The 13,965-nt window shown below is 36.0% G+C and overlaps 1 protein-coding gene across 2 annotated transcripts in view; it reads right to left on the bottom strand.

Annotated features, from left to right (window-relative positions):
* Positions 1–13,965, bottom strand: part of NEBL (nebulette) — a 443,477-nt gene that overhangs the window by 38,934 nt on the left and 390,578 nt on the right. Inside the window, exons 15-20 of one of the 2 annotated variants that reach the window (XM_003257700.3) lie at positions 12,353–12,463; positions 12,076–12,186; positions 9,746–9,850; positions 7,673–7,765; positions 4,464–4,556; positions 375–467 (exon numbers count right to left, since the gene is read on the bottom strand). The exons of the other annotated variant lie outside the window; for it this stretch is intronic. Of the exons in view, the coding sequence (XP_003257748.2) occupies positions 375–467; positions 4,464–4,556; positions 7,673–7,765; positions 9,746–9,850; positions 12,076–12,186; positions 12,353–12,463 (606 nt within the window). The remainder of the gene's footprint in view (positions 1–374; positions 468–4,463; positions 4,557–7,672; positions 7,766–9,745; positions 9,851–12,075; positions 12,187–12,352; positions 12,464–13,965) is intronic. 2 annotated transcript variants of the gene reach the window in all.

Below are 13,965 nucleotides of genomic sequence, written 5' to 3'. Positions count from 1 at the left end.
CAAATTCGTTATATTTTTAAACTTTTATTTTTAAGTTCAGGGGTACATGTGCAGGTTTGCTACACATGTGAACTTGTGTTATGGGAGTTTGTTGTACAGATGACTTCATCACCCCGGCATCAAGCCCAGTACTCAGCAGTTACTTTTCCGGATCCTCTCCCTCCTCCCACCCTCTCCCGTCCAACAGGCTCCGGTGTCTGTTATTCCCCTCTAGGTGTCCATGTGTTCTCATCGTTTAGCTCTCATTATTACGCAGTATTTGGTTTTCTGTTCCTGTGTTAGTTTGCTAAGGATAATGGCCTTCCAAAGGGCATATTTTTAAATAAAAATACGTTACGTTTGAGAAAATATAAAAGGAAACAGAAACGACTTGCCGCACTCAGCTGCTCCTGGTTTCGCCTCACTCTCTCTATCTCCGGGGTCATGCTTACCGGAGTGGCCTTGTAGTTCTGCTCTTTATACTGGAGCTGAGAGACAAGGTGCAAGACAGTTTGAGATTATGGGAAATAAATACATCCCAAAACACTGGAACAGATATTTTTAAACGTCACATGGCTACAGAACATTCATTAATAAAATCATCCTCAGGATTTCATAGTGAAATATGTATTGCTTATAGATTTTATCTTCTTGGCAATGCCAGTCTTTTCCTTGTCAAGTGGTTTTTCTGTTGTTTTATTTTTGAGACAAGGTCTTGCTGTGTTGTCCAGGCTGGAGTGCAGTGGCGTCATCACCGCTCACTGCAGCCTCAACCTCCCAAGCTCCAGCGATCCTCCCAACTCGGCCTCCCAAAGTGCTGGGATTACAGGTGTGAGCCACCACACCCAACCCTTATCAAATGTTTTAAATCACACCTTTCGTTGTTTTCCTTCAGATTGTATTATTTATTGATGGCCTCTCTGAGTTTGATCTTTTCAGTAATAATGAATAATCCCTTCATCAGTAAGAATGAATTCTATGAATTCATTTCTTCATAGCACTAAAGCAACATTTATCAAATTGCCACTTCATATTTAAAAATAATAATTCTACATTCTTATCATTGGGAAGGAGAGCCACAAAATCCTGTACCTGAACTTTAGTGATAGACTATTACTGTATAAAGAAACCTTGAACTTCAAAGTTTCTTCTCTGTGCCGTTCTAACAGTGGAAGCCCCATCTCCGACCTAGCATTATAGAAATTTTCCTGACTTAATGCACAGAGGTGTTTTTCTTAGCTGGGGATCTAACTCCATTGTTTGTGGTCAGCTTTCCCAACAATTCCACAAAAAATGAGCATCAGTCGAGAAAATCAGAATGGCAAGTGAACTTTTGACAGGCAAAAGTAGAGCTGGAGGTTAACATCTCATTAGAAGAAACTTCACAGGGACAGTTTTAGTGTCTTTTTAGACTTTAAAGTTCATGTTAGAGAGTTTTATTTTACAAGAAATCCCCACAAGACCTACAGGGCCTGCGGATGAAACAGACTTGAGGTCGGGTATGGTGGCTTACGCCTGTAATCCTAACAGTTTGGAAGGCTGAGGCAGGTGGATCAACTGAGGTCATGAGTTCGAGACCAGCCTGACCAACATGGTGAAACCTCATCTCTACTAAATATATGAGATTAGCCAAGCATGGTGGTTTGCACCTGTAATCCCAGCTACTCGAGAGGCTGAGGAAGGAGAATTGCTTGAACCCAGGAGGCAGAGGTTGCAGTGAACTGAAATCATGCCACTGCACTCCAGCCTGGGTGACAGAGTAAGACTCTATCAAAAAAAAAAAAAAAAACTAAAAGAAAGAAAAGAAATAGACTTGAGATGCACACTCTTAGTAGTGAACATGAAAGTGAAGGGAAGTTGGATAAGTCTAAAAAATAAATGAAAAGGGGTAAGGTTCCTCTGGTCTCTTTCCTCAATATGTAAATTTCTTTGTGCCATAGTATGTAGTTTGAGATGTCAGGCAGATTCTTGTGACTGGGTGATTGAGCTAAAGGGAGGAAAGTTTCAGTTTAATCTGTATTGATGGCAAGCTGCAAAGAAATCACTCTGGCTAAAGCTCAAAGAAGGTAAATCTGAATAGTAAATTCACATTATTGACATAGAGAAACTGTTACTGCCAATTTCTAGTGGATATAAGTTGGGGTACTTAAGTTTGATAGAATCTTCACGTCTTGTATTCATCCCTTCACAAACATGCTGTGTGCTTCACAGGCAATATCTCTTCAATACTCTTATCCTTGCTTTATATAGAGGAAATTTAGGTTTTGAGAGGTTAATGGCTTACAACGATTATACAACAAGTAAGATCTGGAGTTAGAATCAAACAGTCCAGAGTTCCCATTCTTATCCACCACTTGAGTGTTATCCAAATTTCCCAAATTCCTGCCATTTGCATGCCCCTTTCCATATGTCATACCAGATAAATACTACAAATAACACCTATGCTGTTATACTTTTTCATTAAATTAATTCACTGTTATTTTCAAATAAAGTTATTTCTAAGAGATTGTTATATTTCTACCATCAACTGAAAACTAGTCACTCTTCTTTTGGAAGAAGGTAAACATTAAAACAATTTAATCACGGAGTCAACTGCTCTTAATCATTAAGATTATTGGTAAGCCACATAATATCTACTGGAATGCCATAATGGTATATGAACCACACTTTAGAGACACCATGGAAATCCATACCACCTTTTTGCGATCTGTATGTCAGCTTCCCTCTCTAGCATCCTCTCCCGCCATCTTTCATCCCAAGTACTCATCACACTAAATCCTCTTCTTGAATTCTTGAACAAGCCTTGGATCCGGAACATACTTGGTTTGCTCTGCCAGGAATGCCTTTCCTCACAAAACTCAGCCCTAAACCTTTATTACTTGTTCAAGATCTAACTCCAATGTTACCCCTTCCCCAAGGCTATTTCTCTCTCCCACTGCATAGCCTTCCTTCTGCGTTTGCACAGCACTTTGCAAGAGGCATTTTACTTATGATTAAATGAGATACTGCAATGTAAAGTACTCAAAACGCATAGTAAGCACCCAACAAATAATAGTTATTGTAACAGCACTTAAACAGTGAATCATAGCTATATACTCCTATCTCTGTTTCTCCTAGAAACAGTAAGGATGCCCACGACCCCTAATCTCAGGGCATACCTCTCATCTTTAAAATCCCTCAAGAACAAGAACAGACATTCAATAACATGTTTCATTTTTAGTTTTGTCACTTATTTTGCTTTGTAGACTAATATATATGTTATCTATCTATAGATAGATCTATCTACAGATATCTATCCATAGATAGATAACATACATAATGGTATAGATAGATCTATCTATAGATAGATATCTATACCTATTTTCATAAATATATATCATAAATATATATTTCATAAATCTATATCATAAATATATATTTCATAAATCTATATATCATAAATATATATTTCATAAATCTATATCATAAATATATATATTTCATAAATCTATATATATCATAAATATATATATTTCATAAATCTATATCTCATATAGATTTCATAAATCTATATCTCATATAGATTTCATAAATCTATATCTCATATAGATTTCATAAATCTATATCATATATTTCATAAATCTATATATCATAAATATATATTTCATATATATGATATATATTTTCATAGATATCTATGCCTATTTTCAGAAATAGGTATAGATAAAATAAATAGAAAATTTTCTTTTTTGTTTTGTGATTTGTTTTGCATTGTAGACTAATATAGTCTATATATCTATATAGCTAGGTAGATAGTCTAACTAGATATAGAAAGACTATATATAGATATATAGAGACTAATATAGGCTATATATAGATATATATAAACTAATATAGATAGACTATATATAGATATAGACTATATATAGATACATATAGACTAATATAGACTATATAGAGATATATACAGATATCTAGCTAACTATATAGCTATATAGAGACTACATATATATGTCTGCAAAACAAAATAGATGACGAAACAAAAACGAAAGTATCAATATGTTTCTGAAAATAGGTTTCATTCTTTTTTAATTTTTATAGATTCAAAGGTACAAGAACAGTTGTGTTACACAGATATATTGCATAGTGGTGATGTCTGGGCTTTTAGTGTAACCATTACCCCAGATAGTGTACACTGTACCCAACAATATTTCACCCCTCACCCTGCTCTCACCCTCCTACCTTTTGGAGTCTCCAATGCCTATCATTCCACTCTGTATGTCTGAATAATATGTGTCTTTAATAAATAAATGCTGCATACAAGGCACTAGGCTAGGTGTCACGGAGGGCATACAGATGTGTAAAATGCTAGCTCCACTTTTAAGGAAGCGATCCTCTTGCAATGGGGTTCATTGTGATGGGATTTTACCTGTACAGATTTTATGCTGTCATTATATGTTGATATACAACAAAATTTTTAAAAAATACTTAAGAAATATGATCACATTGCTGATGTTCCTCTGGTTTTCTTTAACTCTCTTTAGTTCTGGAGGATCAGAAATGGCTGTTGCATGTTTAATCTCTTCTTTGTATTTCACCTGCATAATTTATAAGAATATAATGTTAACTTTATTCTATGCAAGGCTTTAAAATATTGAGAATTCTTCAATTATAACTATTGCATAATTGAATTTTATTAATTCCAACATTACTTTTCCCTCACTGGGGACACAATTCTTAATTTTATCTGGTGCTTTCAGGATTCCTTATTCCTAAGGTACAAATAAATCCATATCCATTCACTTATCCATCACTATGAGTTTTTTAAGTAAAATAAGCAAATGTTGCTTATGAAAATAAATTGTATTATTAGGCAGATGCAGGAAAAAAATCTTGCAAATTATCTTAAATGATTATTTTCTATCCAAAAAGCAGTTTCTATTAATATGGTAATTAAAATTTAACACGTATTTAAAGGCAAAAGTGAAATTGAGTTAGCCACAGTCTGGGGAACATTGCTTGTCTCACTGAGAGCACATAAATAATAAGGAAATAATTTATTTCCTTATAATGAAATAAAGAATTTCCTTATAGAATAAGGAAAAAAATAAAGTGAGCACAATAAAAGAAGAGAAAAAGGGAGATGGAAGGAAATGTACTAAAAGCATAGACCACTGGGTCCTGCATCACTATAAGGAAGGTCAGTGCCAAGAAGTTAGAGGTGTCTGCTATGCACACAATCACATTAGGAAAAGCTCACCTTTATCCTGGCTTCTACTTCACTCAAAATCTCCCCCATCAAATCTATTTAGAGGAAGATCAATCAGGCAAATGGTAATACGAGCATACAGTTATGCATGGGACAAGAAAGAGTTCTTTGAACTCATAAAATGATTAGTGATGCTATCACTTCAGGTAGTAGTTTAGTATGTCTAAAATTCATGGAAGATAACTCAAATTCAATCTTTCTTGAATGAAAAGGATACATATATATGTAAATACATGAAAGCATGGGCTTGACTTAAGAGGCCGTGTTGAAATTTAGCAAAGATTTAAATCTACATGAAACGTGTTTCAGAAATCACTTGGTAATGTTTAAAATGATTAAGGGTGAAATCCATGCAGGCTGTCATAAAGAAGCAGTACCTAAATATCTCAGATATCGTCTACGTCTTAGTATCTGTGGATTTCATATAAGTAGCAATGCCAATATTAGTCCAGACCCAAAACAGTTAAATTGGAAGTTCACTGAGACAGGCTACCTCTAAATAAAATTCAAAAATAGTTCTTAAGACAGAGAGCTAACAGCTAAAAGGCTTGTACTCTGGAGGTAGAAAATGTCGAGATCTTTAAATGTTAGAGAATCATATCTTGGTTTGACAGATCTAGCTAATCTCAAAAGGGCAACTTTCCATTTGAATACTAAGCAGGAGTTTATGGCCCAACCTCATGCAGATAGAGAACTATGCATTTATTGTTTGCTAGAAGAGGCTGTGATGCTAAGAGAAGAAATGATATACTGTAATACTCTGTGGGATTTTCCTCGGGTGAGAAGCTTAACATGATTAAAGACGAACACTTTTGTTTTTCAAAGGGACTCTAATCAAAATGGCACAGTTATTTCACTGTAGTCTATAGAATTGCACACTACAGAATATTTATAATATTAGATCACAGTACATCAATGGGTACATTTTAAATATTATCATTGGAAAGTGAAGCAATGAATATTTTATATTTCTCTCCCAAACTAATTGATGTACCAGGCTAACACAGGGTCTCACCATGAAAGATCAGAAGAACACATTCATCTGCTCTCATCCACACCTTAAGCCTAGGTCCTCCTTACACTTTCTTCAAGAGATAGCTCCGTGAGTGCTACAGAGGTCTTACTGCACTTAGATTCTGCAGACTTTTTATACTTTTATTTTGAAGTATGCTTTACTATTGCATTCTCTTACCTCTCCTACACTTTCTTCACAAATGCTGACCCACACTGATATTCTCTGGATGCTGCATAATGACCAAGTAACCCACAGCCGAGTCTAATCAAGGCCATTCTGCTTGGATTACTTAAAGGGAAGGTGCTCTTTCCAAGGATGAAGGTGAAAAGGTAAGTCAGAGTAAGGGATTTAAAGAACGAATCCTTTTTACTTCCTCAAGAAACTAAATGTAATGGACCGGCACAGCAGCTTATGCCTGTAATCCCAGCACTTTGGGAGGCTGAAGCGGGAGGATCACTCGAGGTCAGGTGTTCGAGAGCAGCCTGGCCGACATGGTGAAACCCCATCTCTACTAAAAACAAAAAAAAATAGCCAGGTGTGACGGTGTGTGCCTGTAATCCCAGCTACTCGGGAGGCTGAGGCAGAAGAATCACTTGAACCCAGGAGGCAGTTGCAGTGAGCTGAGATTGCACCACTGCACTCCAGCCTAGGCAACAAAGCAAGACTCTGTCTCAAAAAAAGAGGAAAGAAACTCAGTGCACTAAATATATATGGGAGAATATCAAATTGGTAAGGAGAGCAATTATCCATCGCAAATGTCAAACACTCAATGGAAAAAAAAATTTATCCATAACATTAAGCACCTTAATGTTAGAAGGACCCTTCTAACAGAAGAGGACCCTTCCCCCCAGTCTAAAGGTTATTGGAGGTTAAGTTATTTCACAATTTATAGTGAAGGTGTGTGATTTGTTTTCGTTTTTGCTGGAAGAAGCAGAAGGTAAAACGGGCTGGAAAGAAGAAACGGGAGGAAGTGTGTCTGATAAAAAGTTTAGACATGTGACTGACATCGGTTAAAAATGAACTGGTACTATTTGCCTTTTCGAATCTAAACCTTCACTTAAGCTGCCAAATAAATGTTCTGGGGCCTTTAATCATTCTATCAGGGAAAAATTTCTTTCTTCCAACTTGTGGAGAGGTACTGAAATGTATCCTTTCTCTGCAAAATTTAATAGAGTTAAAATTCTCTTCAAAGAGATGAAATCTAATCCTAGGTTTCATTAAAATGACCTAGCTCTTCTTCACTGTGATATATCAAGGGAAACAAGGACACAGTTTTTGTTCTCAAAGTTAGATCTTTGATATATGAAGAAATAGCATTTCAATAAAGTGAAGAATAAAAGGAAAAAAGCCATCAGTTGAGTAAAGAACTAAAAACATTTGTCTATAGTTTATGTTTGCTTTCAGAAAAGATAATGCTGTAGAGAACTTACTGAACTAATATTCTGCTGATTTTTCTTCACTCGTTCGATCTCTGGGGTATCTTTTACTGCAGTGCCAGCTCCCACTTCTTTCTTATAAAATACCTTTATTATGAGAAAAGGAAAAGAATAACTAAGCTTGTCAGAATTCAAGTCCTAGATCCGCTTCTTAGAAAGACAATTTCTCAGGTTTTATAATAATACGAATACCGCATCTATTTATGAGTGCTGGAATTATAGGAACCAATTAAATAATCCATTAAGATAATCCATTAAAACTTTGGTTTTATATCCCATAATCTTACAAGTAACCCTCTCCTGCTCTAGGGCTACACCACTATCACGGCTGACTGCGGATTATTTGCTTTAAGAATACACATTGGCAAACCAGAGTTCCTTTCTTCAAATATAAATATATGTCACACGTGTATTTGAGAAAAAGCAGATATTACAAAAGCCCATTAAGCCGTTATCACTGAATTCAATAAGAGAATGACATTTTAGGCAACTTCTATTCTCCAAACACAAGGATGCCCACATTCTCTTCCAAGAAAATGTTAGCTCATCATCAATATCAATGTTAATTTCAAGTCTATCTTCTTCATCTTCCACTTATTTGTTAACTCTCTCCCATGTGTCTCCACCTCTACTAACATCTACCCTTCCAAACCCAAAGCAGAACAAAAACACAAGAGTATTTATGAGTGCTCTCATTATGAGTACTCTGCAGAAAAACAGAGTAATTATAAGAAAGGTAAATGAGGATAGAATTACTCCCTTTCTTGACATTTGGTAATCCAGTGGCCTCCGTGTGGGTGGGAGAGCATGGTAGGAAAGATGTTTTCCTCCAAAGGCTAGAACTAAAGAACACTATGGAATCACACAGCCTCCTTTCCTCATCCTTCCAGCAAGACTTTCCCATTTCTCAGTACAGCCTGGCATCCCTGTGGAGACCCAGCAGGCACCTGACCAGCTCACCCTGAGAGCCAGCGCTTGCCAACTAGTTAGGAGGTAGGAAATATTCCAGAAGTCCTCACACTTACTAGAATTTATATTTTGATGAGATGCTTGCTTAATTATTAATGACTGAGCTAATTCTATGTTAAAATATTAGTTGTATGGTCAATTTTTACAATTTTAGAACAGAAGTCAAGTTTATACATTTATTAATCACGGACCCAGCCTCTTAATTAATAGTACTGATGCACTATTTACAGTGGCAAAGACATGGAATCAACCTGAATGCCCATCAGTGATAGACTGGATAAAGAAAATGTGGTACATATACACCATGGAATACTATGCAGCCATAAAAAAGAATGAGATCATGGCCTTTGCAGGGACATGGATGGAGCTAGATGCCATTACAATTAGCAAACTAATGCAGGAACAGAAAACCAAATACCACATGTTCTCACTTATAAGTGGGAGCTAAATGATGAGAACACATGGACACACAGACGGGAACAACACATACAGGGGCCTATCAGAGGGTGAAGTAGGAGGGGAGGGAGAGGATCAGAAAAAATAACTAATGGGTACTAGGCTTAACACCTGGGTGACAAAATAATCGTACAACAAATCCCTATGACACAAGTTTACCTATGTAAAAACCTGCACAGGTACCCCTGAACTTAAAATAAAAGTTAAAAAAAAATAGTGCTGATGCAATTCCTCTTCCTCAAAATAAAAATATAGAAGTTCAGAAATTTATTAAGAATGAGTAAATCATTAGATATATTATCCATAAAAACAATCAAAAACCAGGAATAAAATCACTTCATATGACTATTTTCGTCTTCAAAGTAAAATCTGTGTAGAACACAGACTTCTTTCCTGAGTTAAATTTTAAAATTTAGTTAATAACTGTCATTTATACCAAAGAGGAAAATTTGAATTTGTAATTCCAAAAAAATCATGAAAAATGATAATTTGTAAAAATTATCAGTATTCATATTAAAGAAATAAAGATAATACACTTGACAGAAAATTCAAGTAAGACAGCAGAAAACATCAGACAATGAGGAAAAAAGACCATTTCTTACAAAACAAAATTTCAAGGTGGCAACTTTAATGGCTACTCACCACACTAATGTTTTGTTGAGTTGTCTTAATTCTCTGAATTTCAGGAGTATCTGCTATGGTAGAATAGTTAGAAAGCATCTTCTCTGCTTCATCTTTATACTTTCTCTAAAAATATAAACAGCTAATATAAATCTGAAACTGTGTGTGTGCAAGCAGGCATGAGAGGGAGGGAGGGAGGGAAGGAGGAAGGGAGAGAGAGGGAGAGATGGAGAGGGGGGAGAGGGGGAGGAGAGAGAGAGAGAGAGAGAGAGAGAGAGAGAGACAGCAAAAAAACTGTTTTTACTGACTTACACTCCCAGAGAGAGAGAGAGGCGGAGAGACAGAGATAGAATGATACCATTCTTCAATCTCTACCATACCACATGGCTTCTAGATTTATGCTTTGCTTCCTACTTCAGGTGAAGATCGATTTGATTAAGGGAAAGTTACCAGTATTTTGAAGTTGAGATTAAAATCTTCATTTTCTCTCCACTAAATGAGCTACTATGAGCTCTAATACAACCCAGGCAATATCTTATCCTAGTACCAGCACTTACATTGTACTTACTATGTAATGGGTATTGTTCTAAATACTTAACACACATTAACTCATTTAATCAACCTGACAAGCAGATACTATTATTATTTCCATCTTTCAGATGGAGAAATTGAGGTACTAGATAGTAAGTATCAGAGCTACAACTTAAAACCAGGCTCTCTGATTCCAAAATCAGTGAAGTTAATTATTCTGGCAAATAAATGCTTATTAAGAAAGGTAACTACTATTCACGTTGAAATGCACCAGGCTTCATTACACCCTCTTAAGTATCCCCATTGTATTTCAGTGATTAAAATCCCTTAAAATTAGATATATTCTCACATCACACTAAAAAAAAAAATCTATGCTGTTAAGTTAAGGCAGGAAATCTGACAGCTCAGGCACCTTCACTCTCAATACTTTTACTTTCAGGTGTATGTATCATTGTTGTAATACTATATTTACATGATTATTAGATTTGTCTGTAGCTTTCCAAGAGCAAAGCCGTGTCTGGTTTTGCATGCAAATGGGTGCTCAGGAGGTGTTTACCGACTGAAGGAATGAATGTGGCGTTCTTGAGAGAGTAAGTAACTCTTCTCCACTGACTCAAATGTCCATTTGCTGTTTAAGGCATTGACCTAGGATTTCAGTTTAGCTGATATGGCCAAGCCAATGCCTCCAAGTTCACGGACACTGAGAACAGAAGAACACACACTTCAGGACCATCTCAGCAGCCGTGTCGTCTGCGGAGGCTGAGAGGCACACAAGTCCTCTGACACTTGACTCTGCCATCTTGATACTACCCTTTTGAACTAGTGGATGGTTAATGTCCTTGCTTATGTCTTAATCAGAATTTTAACAAATTTCGCCAAATGTTGTTACACATTCCTTTCTGCATAAACTCCATTAATCAAATTAAATTCTGTGGTCAATTTTAAATAACCATTTTCATTTTTTTCATTCCTTCTACAATTTTTTCCATTGGGAGTCATTCTTTTTTAGTAAATGTTACAGCAAAGATATTTATTTGCTAATGAATGTTTTTGCCCAAGTCAGATTTTATAAATAAATTCTTCTTCCATAAATTTTTGTGGTCATTACTTCTCCCACATCCAGCTTTGTTTACAGAATATGGGACAAGTATATTTGACAAATCTAAATTTTACCAAGAAAACCTCGCTGTTCCCTTAGTGTTTACCTAATGCTAAACTTCACCTTATACCTTGTGCAGCTTTAGCCATTTAGTTTTATTTGGAACTATTTTAATAAGAATATTCATTATGAAATGGTTAAAAGACAAATAGTTTGTCATTTTTTTTTCTGGTATGAGCAAAAGCATTTGAGCCAAGTGTCTAATAGTGTCAAAAAAAAAGAGAGAGAAAGAAAAGGTTAAAATATCCTTGGGCTGGGCACAACGGCCCATGCCCACTGAGGCAGGAAGATAAGCTTAAGCCCAGGAGTTTGAGGCTGCAGCAAGCTATGATGGTGCCGCTGCATTCCAGCCTGGGTGAAAGAGTGAGACCTCCATCTCTAAAATTAAAAAAAAACAAAATGTTTTAATGTCCTTGGACTCAAAACAAGGAGCCCCGACAGAGAGGGTGTAGCGCTCCATAATGTCTGTTGCATTGAATCTATGACAGTTGTCCTATTAATTAGTAAGGTTAATCAAATTTGGCCAATGGTTTCTTAGTGAAAGAGTACACTAACTCTGAATGCAATGCCCTCAGAAAGATATCATTCATAGAGACATACAAAGCACATGGCAACATGACATTGGAATACACGATTCTGAGTATCTTCATTCTTGACCAACCTGGCTATAGATTTCAGATGTCCTTTTGGCTCGAAGGATATCTGGGATATCCATGCTCACTTGCATTCCTTTCCCTTTAATTTCATTTTCTAAGTCCTTCTTGTATTGTTTCTAAAAGAACAGAAAATAATCTCAGAGCTTTGCTTAAGCTTTAATAGCAATGTTGAAATTTACGTGTCTGCATCTCAAAGCCACCCACATGGAAAGAACACTTATGCTCTTTCTAGCTATGATTCACGGCATTTATTTTAAACTTTGTATCTCGCTGCTGTCTTACCTGGCTGGCCATCTCGGATGCTTTCTTAGCTCTCTGGACATCAAGAGTGTCTGTGCTCACCTGCATCCCTTTCCCTTTAATTTCAGTCTCCAGATCTCTTTTATAGTCTTTCTGCAGAAAATGAAACACACAGTTAGTGCTCTCCAATCACTTGAGAAACTGCTCAAAAATCGAGATGTCATTTGACATCAAGACCATGTCTTTTGGAATGAAGTTGAATCCTTATTTCTTTTATTTCTATAGAATAAAAAAGAGTTTTTACTTGTGGTAGGAATACAACTTAGTATAACTTATTCACCAGTAATCAGAAGAATTTTTTTCTGCTAATCTGAATTAAGAAGAAAAAACAGAGCTAGCCAATGGGAAAATTTAACATTTCAATATGATAAACTTGATATATTATTGGGTCATACATGGTTTAGTTAAGTGTCAGTCAAGAGCGATTGTAAAATTGCTGTTTTTCACCCTGTAGTGAATAAGCATTGGTTGCTTCTCTGGAATCCACCCCTTCTTTTCCCTTCATTGGCTCCCTAATTTGCCACTGGACAACTCATGTTCCCACTCCTAAACCATCCAGCTTGGGTGAGACTGACTCAAATCTCTGGACTCTGCTGGCCTTAAATAAATCACTATTCCCTTCACTGGCTCTCTGATTTGCCACTGGACAACTCAATGTTCCCCCCTCCTAACCCATCCAGAAACTGGCCCAAGTCTCTGGGCTCTGCTGGACTTAATAAATCATTATGCCCCATCACCCACACTGCAGAATTGGTTCTGGGATGCATGCATCTTTTTTTCCACATAAGAGCTGCTGGAAGCCTCTTTGCAAACAAGAATGTCTACCTAAGAACTGAAAGTTGAAACTAAATCTCATTATTTGAGTCCTAGATCAAGTTGTGCCTAGGAATTTTTCTACTGTTCAATCATAAGAACAACAAATAAGTTACCTGTGTTTTTTTTTAAGCCAGTTGGAATCGGATTACCTATTGCTTACAAGATAGTCATAATTACACAGGCACACATGTCTTCAGGGACTTTTGTCACATTTGAAAACTGATTATAAAATTCAGCAAGCTGTACATATATAAATTTGCATTTTCTATATGTATATTATTCTTCAAAGAAAAATGTTATTTTAAAAATACTATTAACTATAGCCAATTAAATTTGCTTTAAAACAATTATTTCTTATTATGCTGACACACTCCAGATTTGTAGATTCTCTGCTGCAAAGTAAATGTTGGTTTGCTTATTCGTAGATCCTCAAATTTAGATAAGTGGTAAACAAAAATCTCGGTCTTGGAGTATTTCGCCTCCTATCTTCCACTCATAACCCTTCCTGTTTTTACTGACTTACACTCCCAGTATCACTTTTCTAAATAAAAGTTTACAAAATTATGTTTAACTTTCAAAATAATAATATTCAATTATTACTATGTCTATGAAAAGCATTCTGTTTTAGTCAGCCTGTTTAAAGCCCCAAAACAAAATGTTTCATTTGAAGGCCAACAAATATGATGAAACTGAGGCACTGATAACAGACAGCCACCAAGGTCCGATGGTAGAAGGATGTAACAATTTTCCAATATGAACTTTCAAATGTAAATGTGTTC

The sequence above is a fragment of the Nomascus leucogenys genome, chromosome 9 (genome assembly GCF_006542625.1).
Source record: "Nomascus leucogenys isolate Asia chromosome 9, Asia_NLE_v1, whole genome shotgun sequence".
In the NCBI taxonomy this organism is placed as follows: Eukaryota; Metazoa; Chordata; class Mammalia; order Primates; family Hylobatidae; genus Nomascus; species Nomascus leucogenys.
The sequence above is the reverse complement of the archived record's forward strand: the minus strand, read 5'-3'. Positions and strand labels throughout refer to the sequence as shown.